Below are 16,829 nucleotides of genomic sequence, written 5' to 3'. Positions count from 1 at the left end.
AAAAAAAAAAAAAAAAAAAAAAAAAAAAAACAGCAGCGTTATAGTGTTGGTAAAACTACATGAGCCCCCTCAACTATAGTAGATTGTAAAAGAGCCCCCCCTAAACTTCCATTTTTAAGGTAAAAATGTCTTGAAGACCCCTCAACTATATGCTATTTCGAAATGGCCTCCTTAACTATTTTAATCTTCATCGTGACTCGGTTAACTTCTTTTTCTTAAAAAAAATATTTTTTTATTAAAATTAATAACTTTATTAAGGTGATTAAATTGGATGAATTCACCAATTAATTTAATAAAAATTTTGATTTAATGAGTTAAAATTATTATTGAGGAGAGTTTATAGTTTTAACAATTAAAATTATTATTTGTAACTAAATATTAATGTAACTTAAACATTACAACTCTATCAAAGAGAAAAGGGAAATAATTGAGGGCTCGATTTTAAAATTGTCGATAGTTGAGGGATCTGAATACACTTTTACGTATCGGCCTCGGTTATTGGGCTTGGATTTGGAGAAAATTACGGAAATGCCATTGTGCATGGTGCATTGGATTTGTAAGGAGCATGAGTTTTTAATGATTAGATGTGGCAGGAAAATAATAAAAAGGATATATTTTTTATGATTTTTTTTTCTATGTTAGTAATGAGTGTACAATTCAAATTTATTAATATTTTACAGATTTGATTAAATAATCGAATCGAAAATAATTGCTGATTCAAAGTGCAGAGATTTAAATTTCATAACCATTAAAAAAATGAAAAGAAAAAATAATTATTCATACAATTATTTACTCCTATGTATATTTATTTGGAAAAAATTTACTAAATTTATCTGAATTTATTCAATCTTTTAAATTTCTGATTTTAGTATTCAATCTTTCAGTTTGTTTGATTTTAGTCAGTCGACAGCACTTTCTCTTTAAAATTTAAACTAATTTCTTACTTTTATAAATTTATATTTGTGAGAATTACATAAAATATATTAATTAAATATGTAGACCTAAATAATAATATATTTAAATGTTAAAATCAAAATACTTTCAACTTATTCAGATCAAATAAATTGCAAAATTTTAAAATATTCGATAGCCAAATCAAAATAGTCGATAATTTATGTAAGTTCTGTACATTTTTATTAATTTTTTCATCAATGTATTAGCAATTTATCAGTATGATATAAAATAGTAAAATTATATATTTTAGTATTATATCTTTTTTAATATTATTTTTATACAAAACTATCAGATCACTCATAATTATAGTATTTATTATCTTATATGGAATAATAAAATAAAATAAAATTAATTGGCCCCATAACAACATCTTAAAAAAAGTATATTTGAAATATTTTTTTACTGAAAAAAAAAATGAAAAGTGATTTTTGGTGTTTAAAACTTTTAAATGGCATTTAACATATTCGAAAAAAGCATGGGGTTTTAAGCTTGCGGTGTATGAGATGTAGTTATACACTCGGTGCATGGAATAACCTCTTGATGTGGCAGTGGAATGGGAAAAGGACGGCTATGATTGGTCCGGTGCGGGTGATGGTGGGCCCACGTGGCAGTGGTGTGACATCAGTGGTGTACGGTGTATAGATTCCCTTTTGGTCGTTACATTTTATTATTATTAATTTATTATTGTAGTAATTGATATATGAAAAATAAAAATTTGATGAATTTGAATTCCAATATAATTCAAATTCGAATAGATTTTATATTAGTATATAGACTAAATTACATAATTTTTTTATAAATATTTGCATTTTTACCTTTTCTGACTCTCAAAAATTTATATTTCGTCTCCTAAAATTTTAAAAAATATTTTTAGAGATATACAATTTTAGTGGAGAAGATAAAATGACTAAATTGTCCATACTTTTTTTAAAAAAATAATTTTTTAATATATTTTCATCATTTAGGAGGATTTTTTTAATATAAATTATAAGAAGTAGACGGAATAGTGATTGAACCCTAATGGAGAAAAAATTGAAATGTTGAGGGATAAAATATAGATTTTTAAACGTTTGAGAGAAAAAGTAAAAATACCAGTATTTATAAGAGAATTTTCTATAATTCAGCCTAACATATAATATATATGAATGTTTAATGTTATGTTTAAATTTATATTTTGAAAATTTTGATTTTAATATAATGTGTGTTGAAATATGGTAACAAAAAATGATTGTTTTAAGTTTAGATTTTCGGGTTCGAACTTTGGTTCCGGTTTGTGATTGTTAGTCAGATTCAATTTTGGATATGAATTTTTGAAATTCGTCAAATCTCGATTCAGATTCAGATATTTGAAAATCCAACTTGTTGACATGATTAAATTACACTTTTGGTGTCAAATTACTGGATGCAGATGCTTTGATTCTCAAATTTTAATTGATTGCGATTATTGGCTCGAACTTTTTGAATCGTTATTGTCAAGTACCACAAAATTTAGCTAGAAATGTGAATCAATTAGGATTCAAACTTGAGTCTCGGATATCAATCACCAAGTCTTTTGCCACTTGTTATAAGGACGGTCGGTNACCACCAAACCCTTTGCCACTTGCTCTAGAAACGGTCGATATAGTTGACTAAATATTAACATATCTTTAATGTGGAAGTGATATAGTAATATTCTAATTGATGACGAGAAAATAATTAAAATATCGCATTATTTTCACAGCAGCAATTAATTGATTAAATTATTTTTCACGGTTTTACGAAGAACCAAACACTCTCTAAGTTTTTAGTAAAACAAATAACTCTCATTAAAACATACAACTAACAAAAAGTTGACTTCGGAAAAGCTTAAACTTCACTGCACTTGAGTTCGACCTGCATTTAAGTTTCACCGATCTAAAAATTAGTTAGATATTATTATTTCTATTTGAACTTTGTTCTCGAAAATGTCTACACAAAGGATCGAATCTCTGACCTGAAGTAATTCTTTTATTATTGTCAGTAATATTATATGTACTTTCATAGTGTACTTTAAAGTTTAGATGATTAGTCAATTCTTAAAGATAATAACATATAAGTAGTAATTTGACAAGTGAGAGGGGACACTTTAATGAGAAACAGCACAAAACAAGCTAAAAATCCCATTAGAATTTTTTTTTAATATTTCTTTTTTTGCTAAATATTTCTAAAATGTGTTTCATCTCACCAACTAATTTTGACATGTCTCTTTGTGATTGTAAAAGATATTTTTATTGAAATAATCCCTATAGCTTTAATAATAACCCATTGATTTTATTAAAAAAAAAAATTACCACTTGAGTTGAGCTATTTAATATTCAATTAACTTATTTAATAAATATGGTCTTAGATACATGTGAGAAGTAGCCCTATTTTCTCAAATTCTACTATAGAATAATGCAAACCAAAGTGAAAGCATGTGCATGAAGCATTTTTTTTAAAAAGGAAAAGCTTAAAAAAAAGGAAAAAAAAAAAAAGAAGAGTTGAGAAAAGGCTACATAGTTTAATTTGCCCTAGAATCTTTAGTTGGTGGGGATCATGACCTTTGGAGTTGATTAGAGGCTAATCTGACCTGTCTTATTTTGTCTCTCTCTCCTTCAATAGATAGATCGATCGATCGATCGATCGATCGATCGCGCAGGAGAGGAATCGAAAGAGACGCGAATCGCAGGAGTCGGTCGTCGCCGGATTTCGATCGCGACCTGCGAACCAATTATCAGAACCACCAGATGACCCGAAGAAAAAGGCGAATTAGATGACGTCAGAAAAAAGCACTAATTAGCTCCACTTATGTGAATAAGATATGTGTTTAGGAGTAGGTTAATGGAGAATGATTGAGGAAAAGGTATCCAAGGTTTGTTGAACATCATTTGATGGGGAATTGCATGCATGTGTGGGCATGTCAAAGGAAATTTTAAGTGAAAGAGAAAGTAGAGAGTTAGTGGAGTGTTGGTATTAAACATATTGTGGGGTTGTAACTAACCTACAAGAGATTCATAAGAAAACTTTTCCATCATTTCAAAGTACTTAATTATTATTCTTATTTATTTATTTATTTATTTATTTAGATGTATTATAATTAGGGTCGTAAACGAAAAAAACACGAATGAGTTGGGGCCAGCTCGAGATCAACTCGAAAATAATCCAAGCTAGGTCAAATTTATTTCAAGCTAGCTAGAATTATAATTGGTGTTATTGTTAATATTGTTATTGGTGCTTACTATTGCTCTTCGTATAACTAATTAGTATTGTATTAAAATTTTAAAGTTGCGCTAACGATAAGCGAAAACTTAAAAATAGTATTCAAATTTGCTAAATATTAGACAAAGTAATATTTATCTATATTATTTATTTATTTTTTAGTCATAATAAGCCAAACACGAGTTAAGCTAAGATCAGCTGATTTAGCTCGTGGTCGGCTCGTTTATTGAACGAGCCAGCAGAGTCCAAACCAATTTCGAGTCGAACACGAGTTGACATATATACAGCGAGATTGAACGAGCCAGCAGAGTCCAAACCAATTTCGAGTCGAACACGAGTTGACATATATACAGCGAGATTGAACGAGCCAGCAGAGTCCAAACCAATTTCGAGTCGAACACGAGTTGACATATATACAGCGAGCTAGTTCGACAGCCCTACCCCCTCTCTCTCTCTCTCTCTCTCTCTCTCTCTCTCTCTCTCAATTGCATAAAATTTATTATTAAAATGTTGAGGACCAAAGTGAGAAAATATGAAGAAGTTACATATCAATAGTGCAATTAATTTTAAAGATTAAAAATCTAATTACAAAAAATAAGAGGTTGAGGACCAAAATAAAAAAGGGATAAAGATTGAGGACTAACAGTGCAACTAACCCTAATTTGTAATTTCATACAAGTTGTGCTACAGCTTTAACAGGGGATTCCACCCTTGTGGTTTTAAAATATTAATATATAGTACATTTGACTACCTAAGTGGTAGCTGAGCAATTATAGGAGAAATTATTGCATAGACTATAAAATTTTAATTTTTTAAAAAATATTATCCAAGCATCAAATAATCACACCAAATTAATTATTTATTATATTATATAAAAACGAAGAATAGTCCATAGAATATTTTCTAGAATATTTTCTAGAATAAATTACAGTTTTGGTCTTTTTTGAGGACCATCACATTTTAGTTTTGAAACTTTAATTCAATATAATTTCTGACTTAAACTCTCTAAATTGCTGTAATTAAATCTCACAACCCAATTTTTTCGCTAAATAATGCAACAATAATTAAGATGTTGCATCACTTCAACATCTATATCTATATAGTATATATGAATCCTCAGTTTTGAAACAGTTGGCGGCAAGGGAGAGGGGAGGGATTTTTTTTTTTTTGTCTTTTTTTGTCTCTTTAATTTTTTCTCTTTAATTTTTTTTATATATTTGTTCTCTTAATATATGATTAAAAAAATTTATAAATTTTTTTAATTCAATCTAAATTTTTATTTATTTTTATAAAAATTTAAAATATATAAATAATTTTTAAATAAGTTAAATTATTTGTATTAAATATAAATTTTAATTAAGCTGAATAAAAGAATTATCAAAAATATATAAAAAATAAGGAAGGAAATTTAAAAATGAAACATAAAAAAAGTAAAAAAAAATAAAAATAAAAAGATAAGATAGATAAAAGAAGAATAGAGGCAAAAATGTAAGAATAATAAATTATTTTTTCTAAAAAATATAGTTATATATAATTTTTTATTAGTATGATTTTTACCTTTATTTTTTTTTAATCTTTCTTATAATTTATTTTTATATTTTTATTACAGTAATAGTTGTTTATTTTTTAGTTATTTTTTTATATAATTTTTTGACTCTTTTTTTTACTATTATTTATTTTATTTATATATTTATTTCTACGAAATTATTCCGCCGCAACGTGCGGGTCCTTCACTAGTTAATAATTAATCAATATTTGTCAAAATAACATTGAGTTGTGCGAATTAATTACAATAATTTAGAAACTTGGAGCCAAAAATTGTAACGAATTAACATTTAAGCACTAAAGAGTCACATGCCCATAGTTTAAGGACCAAAAGTGGTAATTTGCTTTATTGAGTTTTTACAGAAATATTGTTATTACAAAAAAGCTTCTAATGGAGCAAAAAATTAAAAAAATAAAAAATAAAAAATAAAACAAGCTTTTAATTCTGAAGCTTCTTGCAACAGCAGAATCTTCCTACTTCCCATTTGTTTAATTTCCGATTATTGCTCATAGAGAAATTATTCAAAAAGCCAAGCAGAACAAGCGCTCCACAACGAGCAAAACAAAGTACATGAACATCATAATATAATTACTTGAAATATATGTTAAAGTTCAGGAACTAAAATGTTCAATCAGAAACTACAGGAACGAGGTCGGAACATAGATAAGAACCGAGAGCCCGAGACAATCCATATATTTTCGCCCAAAAATCATATTATCCTTAATCCCTTTACTTTAACCAAATGAATATAAAGATCAATCAAACAATTTTTAGCACAGGAAATAAGCTGCAACNTAGCTAGATTATACATTAAAAAAAAAAGATTGATAGAATTTAAATTAATTTTATATTTTATAAAATTTAATTGCGAGAATTGTCAAAATATCGTTGACTTGCTCAAATCTAACATATAAAAAGTTGGATAAAAAAAATTGAAAGATTGAATTTACACTTTCATCCTTAAAATAAAAATATAGGACGAATAACAGTTTAATCCCCACATTTTAATGTATTATGATTTAAATAATGAGGTATGTGATATTTTTATTCTCAAATTTTAATTAATTGTTTATTTTTCGGTTGTTTATATTATATAATTTTTTAACTCTTTATTTTGTTATTTTTAAATTTATTTATTTATTTATTTCTATGAAGTCGTTCCGCCGCAACGCGCGGGTCCTTCACTAGTACTCACTAGGAGGCAGTAGCGATACAATATTTCAGTAGCAAATTATGCTTTTGGTAACTAGTTGTTTGGTTGTTCGGAGTCTTGTAATCAAGCATGTGACAAGTGCATCTGTAATTCATCCCAAGAATCTTTGGTTGCAAGGATTAAGATTGATGTTTATATATAACCAACAGGTTAAGGCTTTGTTTTGATATATAAATATCTTAATTAGCATTTGTTAGAGCTACTATGCTTTTGAAAGCAAAAAGTGTTAGTGTTTTCGACTTTTTGGTTCTTGAATTAAGAATTATATAATTAGGATGATAGTGGTCCACCTTAGAGTTTAGTGGTCCTCTTAAGATAACAATAGTAATCCAAATGTCAGAAATGGTCAAACCGGGTTGACCCAAGGGCTATAAAATTAAAAGCACCAACTCACTTATACCTTTGAAAGTATAGTAGCTCTTCTCTTAGCATATTTATTTTAATTTACTTGATTATGGTATTTGGCAATACCTCAAATGGATATTATATTGCCCTTCAAGTCTTTTTTTATAATAAAATAAATCAATTCATAAGTGAAATATACTATTTTATCATATTATGAATATCAAGGCTCTTCAAATAACTAATATTAAACTCATACAATCATAAAGAAAAATTTTCATACAGCATGAGTTTTCACACTACAATAAATAAGGTTTGTTCCAGCAGTTAAGCTAACTGCTGCTAAAACTATATTATACCGGCATTTTTTATATTTTCTGTAATATTTAGTAAACCGCTGGTATAGTGATAATAATTTTTAATTATATAAATAATATTGGCCCTATTTTATTAGCTTATTTTATTAGTGTTTGCTCGGTCCAAATCCGGTCCGGTCCATGTCAATAGAACCCAACGGAAGAAAACCTCTAAAAGCCTAGACCTTCTAAATGGTCATCTTCCTCCTCCTCCAACGATGCTCCGCCAACTCTTTTCCCGGCCACTCCCCCTCCGCCTACAAACCCTAACCCTATTGTCGTCCTCCTCTTCCTCCTCTCCCCTCCCTCCACCGCCACGCCCCAATCCTCGCCTCCCTTTCTCTGGTCGCGACCCCACTCGGAGCTTCCTCCTCCGATCGCTGAGATTCTACTCGGCCTCTCGAGGCGACGGGGGCGATGACGACGACGGCACCTGGAAGCTCTCTCCGGAGTTCGACGAGGTCGACTCCGTCTTCGGCGACATCACCGAGGGCGGTGAGGAGGCCTTCGTATCGGAGGCGGTGGAGGACGCCGTGAAGGGATTCACCGGTGGAAGCGGCGATCCGTGGGCGGAGGGCGCCGCGTCGGACAGTAAGGGCGATGTGTTCGAGGACATTGATCGGGAGGTCGCCTCGAAAGAAGGAGGGCGAGGCGTCGGAGAGGAAGAGTGGGGAACGATCGAGGGGTACAAGCCGTGGACATTGGGGGAGGATGAGGAGACAGGCGATGTGTTCGGCGCTGAAGAGATTGAGGAGGCGGAGAAGGACGTCGCCGATGAGAAGCAGAAACTAGAAGAGAGGGAGAAAGAGCTCTTAGAGACGCTCAAAGGTACTTCGCTCAGATGAACTTCTGTGAACCTTTTAATAATTTGCTCTGATCTCTCTCTCTCTCTCTCTTACTCCCCCTTTTCTTTTTTTTCAAATCGGAGATCTCCACCACGAGCTCGAGCTGCTTCAAGAGATTGGGATTTTCGGAGATTTCGCACTCAATCGCCTTCTCCGGGCGATTTCTCACTTGGATCTACACGCGATTCCACGATCGGGAGAGGTGAGCTATTGATTTTTCTTTCATTTTTGGCTTTGATCTCGCAGTGTTAGAGATCTCGAATAGCTTCTCAATTAAGCCGAAGTGTTCGTAATGGGGGGTTTCAGGAGTTAATTTTTGGATTCGCTTGCGATTTGTGGGAGATATTATCCAGTTTTTTGACAATGTTCAATCATCTACATTCTCATCTCTTTTAAATTTGTTTCGAAACCGAAATTTAGTTGAAGTTAAAAGTAATTGGCGCGATAAAGTTCCTGCATGTTCATTTATACTTTGGAATGAATTACTGTCCTAGGAAGAGATAGTAAAATTCAGCTTTGGACTGATTGGTTTGATAATTTCTGTTCTTGTTCTCGAGTTTGTACTGAAGCATGTTTGGTTGTACCACTGTAATTTTGTCATCTCATTCTCTGTAAGGTTAATGTTGATAGAATGCATTATTTTGAGATTGATTCTGAACATCTTATTAGTATTGTCAACATCCTCATCTGTTCCTACAAATGTTTGTTTGCTCGATGCTCCAAAGTTTCTACTCTCCTCTTTGGGTTCTGTCGAAAGTGTAGCATCTATTTCCTCATTTTATCTTGTACTCGATCTGCACGATGATTCTTTAATATTGTTGATACTAATAATAATAATTAGTTCTCCCCTTAATTTTTTATGAAGTAGAATACAGGGTTCAATTAATGTAATTGAGATTCAGGGGATAATATGAACGGAGCTAGGCTGCACTATAGTTTCTCCACTTTGTTATTCAATTAAGATTCATTAATTTCTTGGTGGAGCCTGATGTAATGTATACCCCAATGTCATTAACAATGTAATAATGCAATTAAATGATTTGATCATATATAGATGCTGAATTCTAGTTCCTGTGTTTTTTAAAATATGTGAATATTTGCCTCATCTTCTTTAGGCATGGACTTGCAAGTATGCCTCGATCCTAGGCTCTAGGAGCCAGTTTTTGCCGTTTTGCACCTCATCCTTTTAAAAGACTGGACAAAATCGATGGAATAAACTAACTATTTATAAATTAATTGATTTATTTATCTCAGATCTTATTTTGCTTTCTGTGCAGGACTTGTAGTATAAGTGTTTTAAGGTACAATATCCTTCGTGGTCTAGAATCTTTGCAAGATTCTAGGAAAATTTTGACAGATCGAATTTTGGAAATTGATCAAACATTAGGGAACCCAAAGGATGAGGATATTGAACGGCAAAGATGCTGTCCAAACTGCTACGATGGGAATGGCTCTTTGTGCATCCAGTGCGAATTAGATATACTCTTCCAGGTTGGTTGCACAATATTTTCGTATGTCGCTAGTACTATGTTTAACTAGTTGTCTTATATATTTGATTTTCCAGGTCTATGAGGCCAAGCTATTTCTTATAAAAAAATCGCATGATGTTGATGTAATTGCATCAGTGGAGGAAGCAATAGATTTGCAGAGGAGGAAATATGAGTTCAATCTTTTCTTCCGTAATAGGATGACCTTAGTTGAGTCTGACAGTCATGATGAAAAAGGTAAACAACGGTTCGCTAGAGAAAACATACAGGTAACTCTTTAGTTTCTATGTAATTCTCTTTTATGGTTATACTCTCATCAGTCATCTTTTCCATACTGTACCCTCAAAAGTGCAATATTTTACAAAAACATCCTTATATTAAGTTGTGGACGCATCCAGTTCTTGAGAGAAGTGATTTTTAAATAGTAAACATTTCTAAAATGGAACATATTTTTAGGAAAAGAGTCGCGCACGCACACATTTTGAGACCTTCACTAGACAAAAGATGTCTAAAAATCATGGAATTTGATATGATACCTAGATACTTCTAATAGTGTAGATCATGTTTAATAGAGCCGACCATCAATTTGGATGTCCCATCATTGGGAAGAAAGTGGAAATCTTCCGTAAGCAATCTAATACAGAAAGTTTATCTGTTTTCACCAAGTAGTTCTTTTCTTTTGCAAGCATAAAAATATATCTTCATTTTTTATGTACCTTTTAATACTTATAAAAATAGTTCATTTCCCAACCTTGGTCCTGATTTTTGGTGTTAGGAACTTCGTACACCCAACAGTCATATAAAGTCAGCGAGTCATTTCCCTATAAGTGGATTAACAAAAAGTGGAAAGAAGGTTTTCACGTAACATCCATGACCACTGCGGGTAATCGATGGGGGGTTGTTATGTCACGGAATTCCGGCTATTCTGATCAGGTAATGTTTTCTAACACTTCTATATGTTTGAATATATTTATATTCTTCATTTTTGTAACTTGAAGGGGCCAATGCTTGGTTCAGTGGTAAATGCCTTTTTGGCTTACTGACTAATTAGTGTCTCGAATTCATGTCTCTCCTTTTGTTCCACTTTGGTGTGACCATAACTGGGTATTTGAACTTTTCTTTTCATAGTTGTAGAAATCAGTTTTTAAAGCAAACAATTTGTGTCTTTCTTGTTACCAAAATCTCTACTTGTGTAGCAACCAGCATTTTCTCTTTCACTAAAGATGCTCGTTCATGTGCGTATCACCCTCTTTTCTTTTTTGCTTCTCTTGTCTTTTGAGATCTTCTTCTGTTCTTCATATGTGTTAAGTGTGTATGTGGATTTTCATTTGTATTTGTAACTAAGATTTAACTCTATATGAAACTCGGTCTCTTCTCAACATTGTTGGAAAGACCTGAAGGACAGAATTTTGATGCTTTACCTGTTAAAATTTCCTCTAAAAATTGGAAGAGAAACAAAATGCCGATATTCCCATATCTTGATGAAATTGACAAATTATTCTGCACATTGAAAAAGTTGTGATTTCACACATACAATTTAATTCTCATAAGTTTGCGAGATTTGTACAGAAGTGTTAAAAATATTCTTCTGAAATTATGCATTTCATTAAGTTCTTCAACTTGCCATTAGTGATTTTTATTTTTCAATTATTAAAGAACTTGGGATTGCTCAATTAATGAATGGCTTGGTTCATGAATGCCCTTGTGATGTAGGTAGTAGAGCTAGATTTTCTTTATCCTAGTGAGGGCATTCATCGCCGATGGGAAAGTGGTTATAGAATCACATCTACAGCAGCCACTCCTGATCAAGCCGCTTTTATTTTGAGTATACCAAAGAGAAAATTGATGGATGGGACACAAGAAACTCTGCGTACTTCAGCATTTCCGAGCAACCACGTGAAGGTATAACTATTTTGCTTAATTGTCAAAAATAAGTAGTGTTAGAAAAAAATTCACTTTTGCCCCTCTAATGACATAGTTGTGTCGATGCCCTTTACAAGTTCAAAATATCACGCATGCCCCCTTATATTTGTGTGCATAATATAAATCGTACTCTTTAAAGTATTATAAATATTTCTCTAAGAAGAGCCAAAATTTGATTTTGCGAAACAATATTGTGCTTTCATAGGGGTGTTTGTGATATTTCGAACTTTGGAGGGATATGCATGATTTCAAGGGGCACATACTAAATCGACTTGATTTAATCATCAAATGATATCTCATGGTTGTAGAGACTATCAGTCTTTCGGGCTTATTTGGCCCGGCTAAAGCTTCTTCGGAAGTGCCTTACTGAGAAGGGAGAAAGAACTGAGGTTTTTTTTTTCACATTAAATCCATTTTTTCTACCTCTATAAGCAAAAGCTTTTAAGTTAAGAGCATCTATTTTGGGGGTCAAGGAGTTTGTTCCAGGTTCTTGCAACCGCAAAAGCGCAGGATGTCTTGTTCTTGAATGACACGATATGTTACCAGTTCTCTGCGATCTACTTTCTTATACTAGTCTTATATTTTATTCAAACTTGTATTCTGTCAATTATATATCAGCCTCTTCATGGTAGAGATGATACAAAAACTTTACTAGCCCTTACTGGCAACAAATGTGTATGTGCTTTTTCGTAGGAAAAATGGGCCAAGAATCTTTATATTGCATCAATCTGCTACGGTTGAACTGTCTCTTGAAACTCGACGACGTAGAAGAAGTAATTTGACACCGCATTCAATTTTGGAAACATGAGGGTCCTGTTAATCTATCAACCGTCATATATGTAAAGTGCTAAGTTGCATTTAATATTTTCCTATAGATTAAAGCATTAAAAGGATGGGGGGAAAGAAAAGAGGCATAAAGGCCTCTTTAGTAATCTGTTTATCTGTAAAAGAAAGAAATGCTGTATTGAGGTCTGTATACATGCCAGATTGTTTTATTGTTTTGCTTCCCTTTTTTTGGCAATTGAAAGCTTAAATTCAAGGCTTTCTCGTCACTTAAATTAGTGCAAGTGGGAAAATAAGTATGCAATTATTTGGTGATTGAAGCCGTAGCATGTAATCATAATTATGTCCAATCACGTTGCAATTGAAAACTTAAATTCAAGGCTTTCTCAATTGCATTAGTCACTTAAATTAGTGCAAGTGGGAAAATAAGTATGGAATTATTTGGTGATTGAAACTGTAGCATGTAATCATAATTCTATCTAATCAGATTGCAAGCTACTAACAGATGGTGATGGGAAAATAAGTATGCAATTATTCTCTTTAGGTTAAGGGTATTTTAGTAATTTCATTCGGAAACTAATGGTAAATAAGTTGTTTTGAAATTGTTGTGCCACACAGTAATTTCTTTTCTAAAGACTTATCCTATCTTTGATCCTTTTGTGATACCATTAGTATGTTTTCTTTTAATCGTATTTAGGCTATGCGCAAGGAATACTCTCAGGCAAGGTTCTTATCAATTGCTCAAGCTCAGTTTTTGCGTGCTCCTGATGAGATTAAAATGTCTACCTCGCGATTGCGCCTTAAGGAGACAGAGGATGAGCCTAGCGCCATTAATGTCCTTACTAGAGAAGATTTAATTCCAACAAGCATGCAGTTATCGAGTGACAAATTTTCATCCTTATCCTCGATGGCGTGTATAAAGGGTCAGCTTCGCTACTTAAAGGTGAATTTACTTTCCTGCACATGTTCTTTTCCCTGATAGACTCTGCGTACATATTCATACTTAGTTGATTGCTTTTTTGACTATTTTTTTGGGTCTCTTTTTTACTGTGAACCATTCTGTCTGTTACCTTCTTGAGAGATAACTGAATATGGTTTTAACGCTTTTCTTTGAGGGATTGGTGCTTTCCAATCAGAAAACACAGAATCAGTGCATTAATTCCTTCTCCAAGGCTCAGGATAATGCTAATTTCCAGACTTCTTCAGTTTCTGTGGAAGAAACTGCGAATAAGATTGATGATGAACCTTGCCCTATTTGTCAAGAGAGATACTATGAGCAGAAAATGATGTTTCAATGTGGCCATTCCTTATGTTGCAAGTGTAAGTGTTATTGTAATTTTACGACACTAGACTTGTTCTTATGGTTTCTCTTCATGCCTAATAAACTACAAGCTGGAAAGAATGTCATAACTTTAGTCTTATGAACACCATGTGATATTAGTTTGGTGAATCCCTAAGGTCCGTGCACGATTGAGACACATGCTCTGTATTTGCAAATTGTGCATTAATGTTACTTCTCTTTTTTACTTTTTTGGAAAAAAAGAATAAAATGTGGCTACTGTGATTTCAATTTATGAAAACTGCTGCTATTATTTTTTATGTAGATTATCTACTATCTTTGTTATGAGTTAGTCTTTTTTACCTAGGAATCATTTTTCTGTACAGTTTAGTTTCTTTGTTTCATACTTTTTCCTTCATTAGATGCGCTGCTTACCTTCAGAGATGAGTAACATGGGTGGTTAAATGAATTCTATTAGGTTCGTTTTGCTGTTACTTAAAAATTTGTCTAATTTCTTTTTTTTGCTAACCATAATATGGGATTTTGCAGGTTGTCTTCAAATGTCCGAACGGGCTTTAGGACATTCTGGAAAGTATGGCCAGAAATGGATTATGTGTCCTTCATGTCGTCAACGTACAGATTTTGAGAATATTGCGTATGTGGTTGAGAAGAAAAATAAGGAAACTTCTCCCACATCTTTAAATTCTCACCAAACTGAAAATGTTTCAGAAAGTTCTATCATAGTAAAAGGATCCTACGGTACAAAGGTGTTGCCATGTTCCCTTTTATATCTTCTCTTCCATGTTTGTGTATCTACAAGAGGAATTTGTTCAAGCTCTTGAACCTTTTATTTTACCAGTATGCACTTATCTGAAGTAAAAGATAATTACCTATAACCCCAGTAAATTTTTCCTATTTATGAATACATACTTTGTATCAGACTTGAATGTGAAGTTAATTTCTTATGTTTACACCCTTTACTTGCCAAAAAAATGATTGTATTTAACGAAGTTGAATATACTAATTTCATCGTTTTTTTCTTTTAACGAAGTTGAATACACTAATTCCATCGTTTTTTGTTTCTTCCTTGCCAAGATTGAAGCTGTCGCCAGAAGAATCTTGTGGATAATATCTACTGAAAAAGAGGCCAAAATTCTTGTCTTTTCCAGCTGGAACGATGTCCTTGGTTTGTTGGAGCATGCTTCGGTTGCTAATGGTGTCATGTTTGTCCGGATGAAAGGAGGCAGGTATAGACTATACAACTTTTATAAGTTTCACTTCATTCTTATTACAATGGGCTGTTCTAGTACTATGGTGAAGTTATCCAGTGCTATGGTAAAGTTGTAGACGTAGGTCAGATTCCAATCATTTATGCCATATAGCGCCTACTTCCTATTAATAATAATTTTCGTTTGCCGTACTTTTCACCTGAAATAACTAAAATTCTCTTGATCCCACCTAAGCATCCGGGCACATGAAATGACTAATGTGCGCTGTACAGCGAAGGCTCTCCTTTAAATATGCCGTACCTTGGATCATAGTTCATCGGGATAGTGCTATTTTCTGTACTCTTTAAAAGAATTGAATGTGTATGTTACCTTAACATATCGTCTAAGCAAAAATAGTAACTTGACTAACAGGAAATCACAAGTGGCGCTTGCCCAATTCAAAGGAGACATAAGTGTTGCTAACAGTGGCAAAACAAAAAGAATGCCTTCCAGTGAGAAGTCCATTCAAAGCCCTCTTGATGCTAATCCAGCATGGAGCAAATGGTCTCAATCTTTTGGAAGCACAGCATGTCATTTTAGTGGAGCCATTGCTCAACCTTGCAGCGGAAGCACAAGCCATAAACCGGATCCATAGAGTTGGACAGGGCAAGAAAACATTTATACACCGATTCATCGTATGAATGTAGCTTCTTCTTCATCTCACTCTACTCTTTATCTTTCTCACCTACATAATCTGTTTACTCTTCATTACAGGTGAAGGATAGCATCGAGGAGAGAGTATCTAGAAGTTAAACAGGAGCAGGAGTGCGTGCTCCATAATGAGCACGAAAGTTAAGAAGCTCAGAGATGAGCCGCTTTTGACGCTTAAAGATGTCGAGTCTCTATTTCCTTTGACAGTGCCTGGTGAATTAGGTGTAGAGGAGGATGATGATCAAGCCGATAGCTTGAGGCATTTAGCTCCCTCTGTTGCTGCTGGTCTAGCAGCTGAGCGGAGAGTAATGGAGGGCTGTTATAACTCGTAACTAAGTCCTAGGAGATTCATTCATGGGAACATTTCGATGCTCGCAATTTAATTGAGTCATAGGAGATTCATTCATGGGAATATATGTTGCCTTTGTCACTGCTCTAGATCATTGCTTATAGTTTTGTTTCAAGGATGATTGTATCATCTTATTGCAATTTAGTCATATAACTCTTTTTTTTTTTTCGGATATAACAGATTGTTGGTTTTATAATTAATATCAAATGGAAAAATTCTATTGTAATTTGTTGATATTAGTATTTTTTTTTCATATTAGTTTTAAATTGCCAACGGTCATAAACTGTCGGTATATGCGTCTTATGCTAGTGTTTTTTTTGTACTTTTAACGACGGTTTAAGAACTGTTGCCAGAGATCATCTTCACCAATGGCTAGTAAAAGTGCTGGGAAAGGGTTATACCAGCAATGATATTGTAACGGTCACCTGAATTTTTATCAGCAGTTTTAGAACTGCTGGAGCAAATATTATCAGCAGTTTTTGTATTTTTTACCAGCAGTTTTGGCTGCTGGTATATGCCTATTTTTTTGTAGTGTCATTAAATTATTGATTCGATACCCAGCTAAGGACTAAAGCCCTATTTGGATGCATGAATAAGACAGGTCATTTTTGAGTGCA

The 16,829-nt window shown here is 32.8% G+C and overlaps 1 protein-coding gene across 3 annotated transcripts; it reads left to right on the top strand.

Moving 5' to 3' along the window:
* The first annotated feature begins 7,765 nt into the window (after window positions 1-7,765).
* On the top strand, window positions 7,766-16,446 carry LOC109703868. Of its 3 annotated transcripts, none has more exons than XM_020224593.1 (12): window positions 7,771-8,455; window positions 8,554-8,674; window positions 9,750-9,963; window positions 10,037-10,196; window positions 10,735-10,892; window positions 11,673-11,861; window positions 13,363-13,608; window positions 13,781-13,985; window positions 14,494-14,711; window positions 15,040-15,191; window positions 15,585-15,818; window positions 15,927-16,446. In XM_020224593.1, the coding sequence occupies exons 1-11, from the start codon at window positions 7,846-7,848 to the stop codon at window positions 15,805-15,807; spliced, it is 2,496 nt and encodes an 831-aa protein (XP_020080182.1). In that variant the 5' UTR covers window positions 7,771-7,845; the 3' UTR covers window positions 15,808-15,818; window positions 15,927-16,446. The 3 variants fall into 3 exon arrangements, with proteins under 3 accessions (XP_020080183.1, XP_020080182.1, XP_020080181.1); XM_020224592.1 differs by having other exon boundaries at window positions 7,773-8,455; window positions 15,585-15,847; XM_020224594.1 differs by lacking the exons at window positions 13,781-13,985; window positions 15,040-15,191; window positions 15,585-15,818; window positions 15,927-16,446 and having other exon boundaries at window positions 7,766-8,455; window positions 14,494-14,659.
* Window positions 16,447-16,829: the final 383 nt, after the last annotated feature.

Source organism: Ananas comosus, unplaced genomic scaffold (genome assembly GCF_001540865.1).
Source record: "Ananas comosus cultivar F153 unplaced genomic scaffold, ASM154086v1, whole genome shotgun sequence".
NCBI lineage: Eukaryota > Viridiplantae > Streptophyta > Magnoliopsida > Poales > Bromeliaceae > Ananas > Ananas comosus.
This window is presented reverse-complemented; position numbering and strand designations above follow the sequence as displayed.

Coding starts and splice junctions, on each gene's coding strand:
- LOC109703868 (XM_020224593.1), top strand. CDS start 7,846: ATGCTCCGCCAACTCTTTTCCCGGCCACTCCCCCTCCGCCTACAAACC. Junction 13,986..14,493: donor CCATTCCTTATGTTGCAAGT/GTAAGTGTTATT, acceptor GGGATTTTGCAG/GTTGTCTTCAAATGTCCGAA. Junction 15,192..15,584: donor GTCCGGATGAAAGGAGGCAG/GTATAGACTATA, acceptor CTTGACTAACAG/GAAATCACAAGTGGCGCTTG.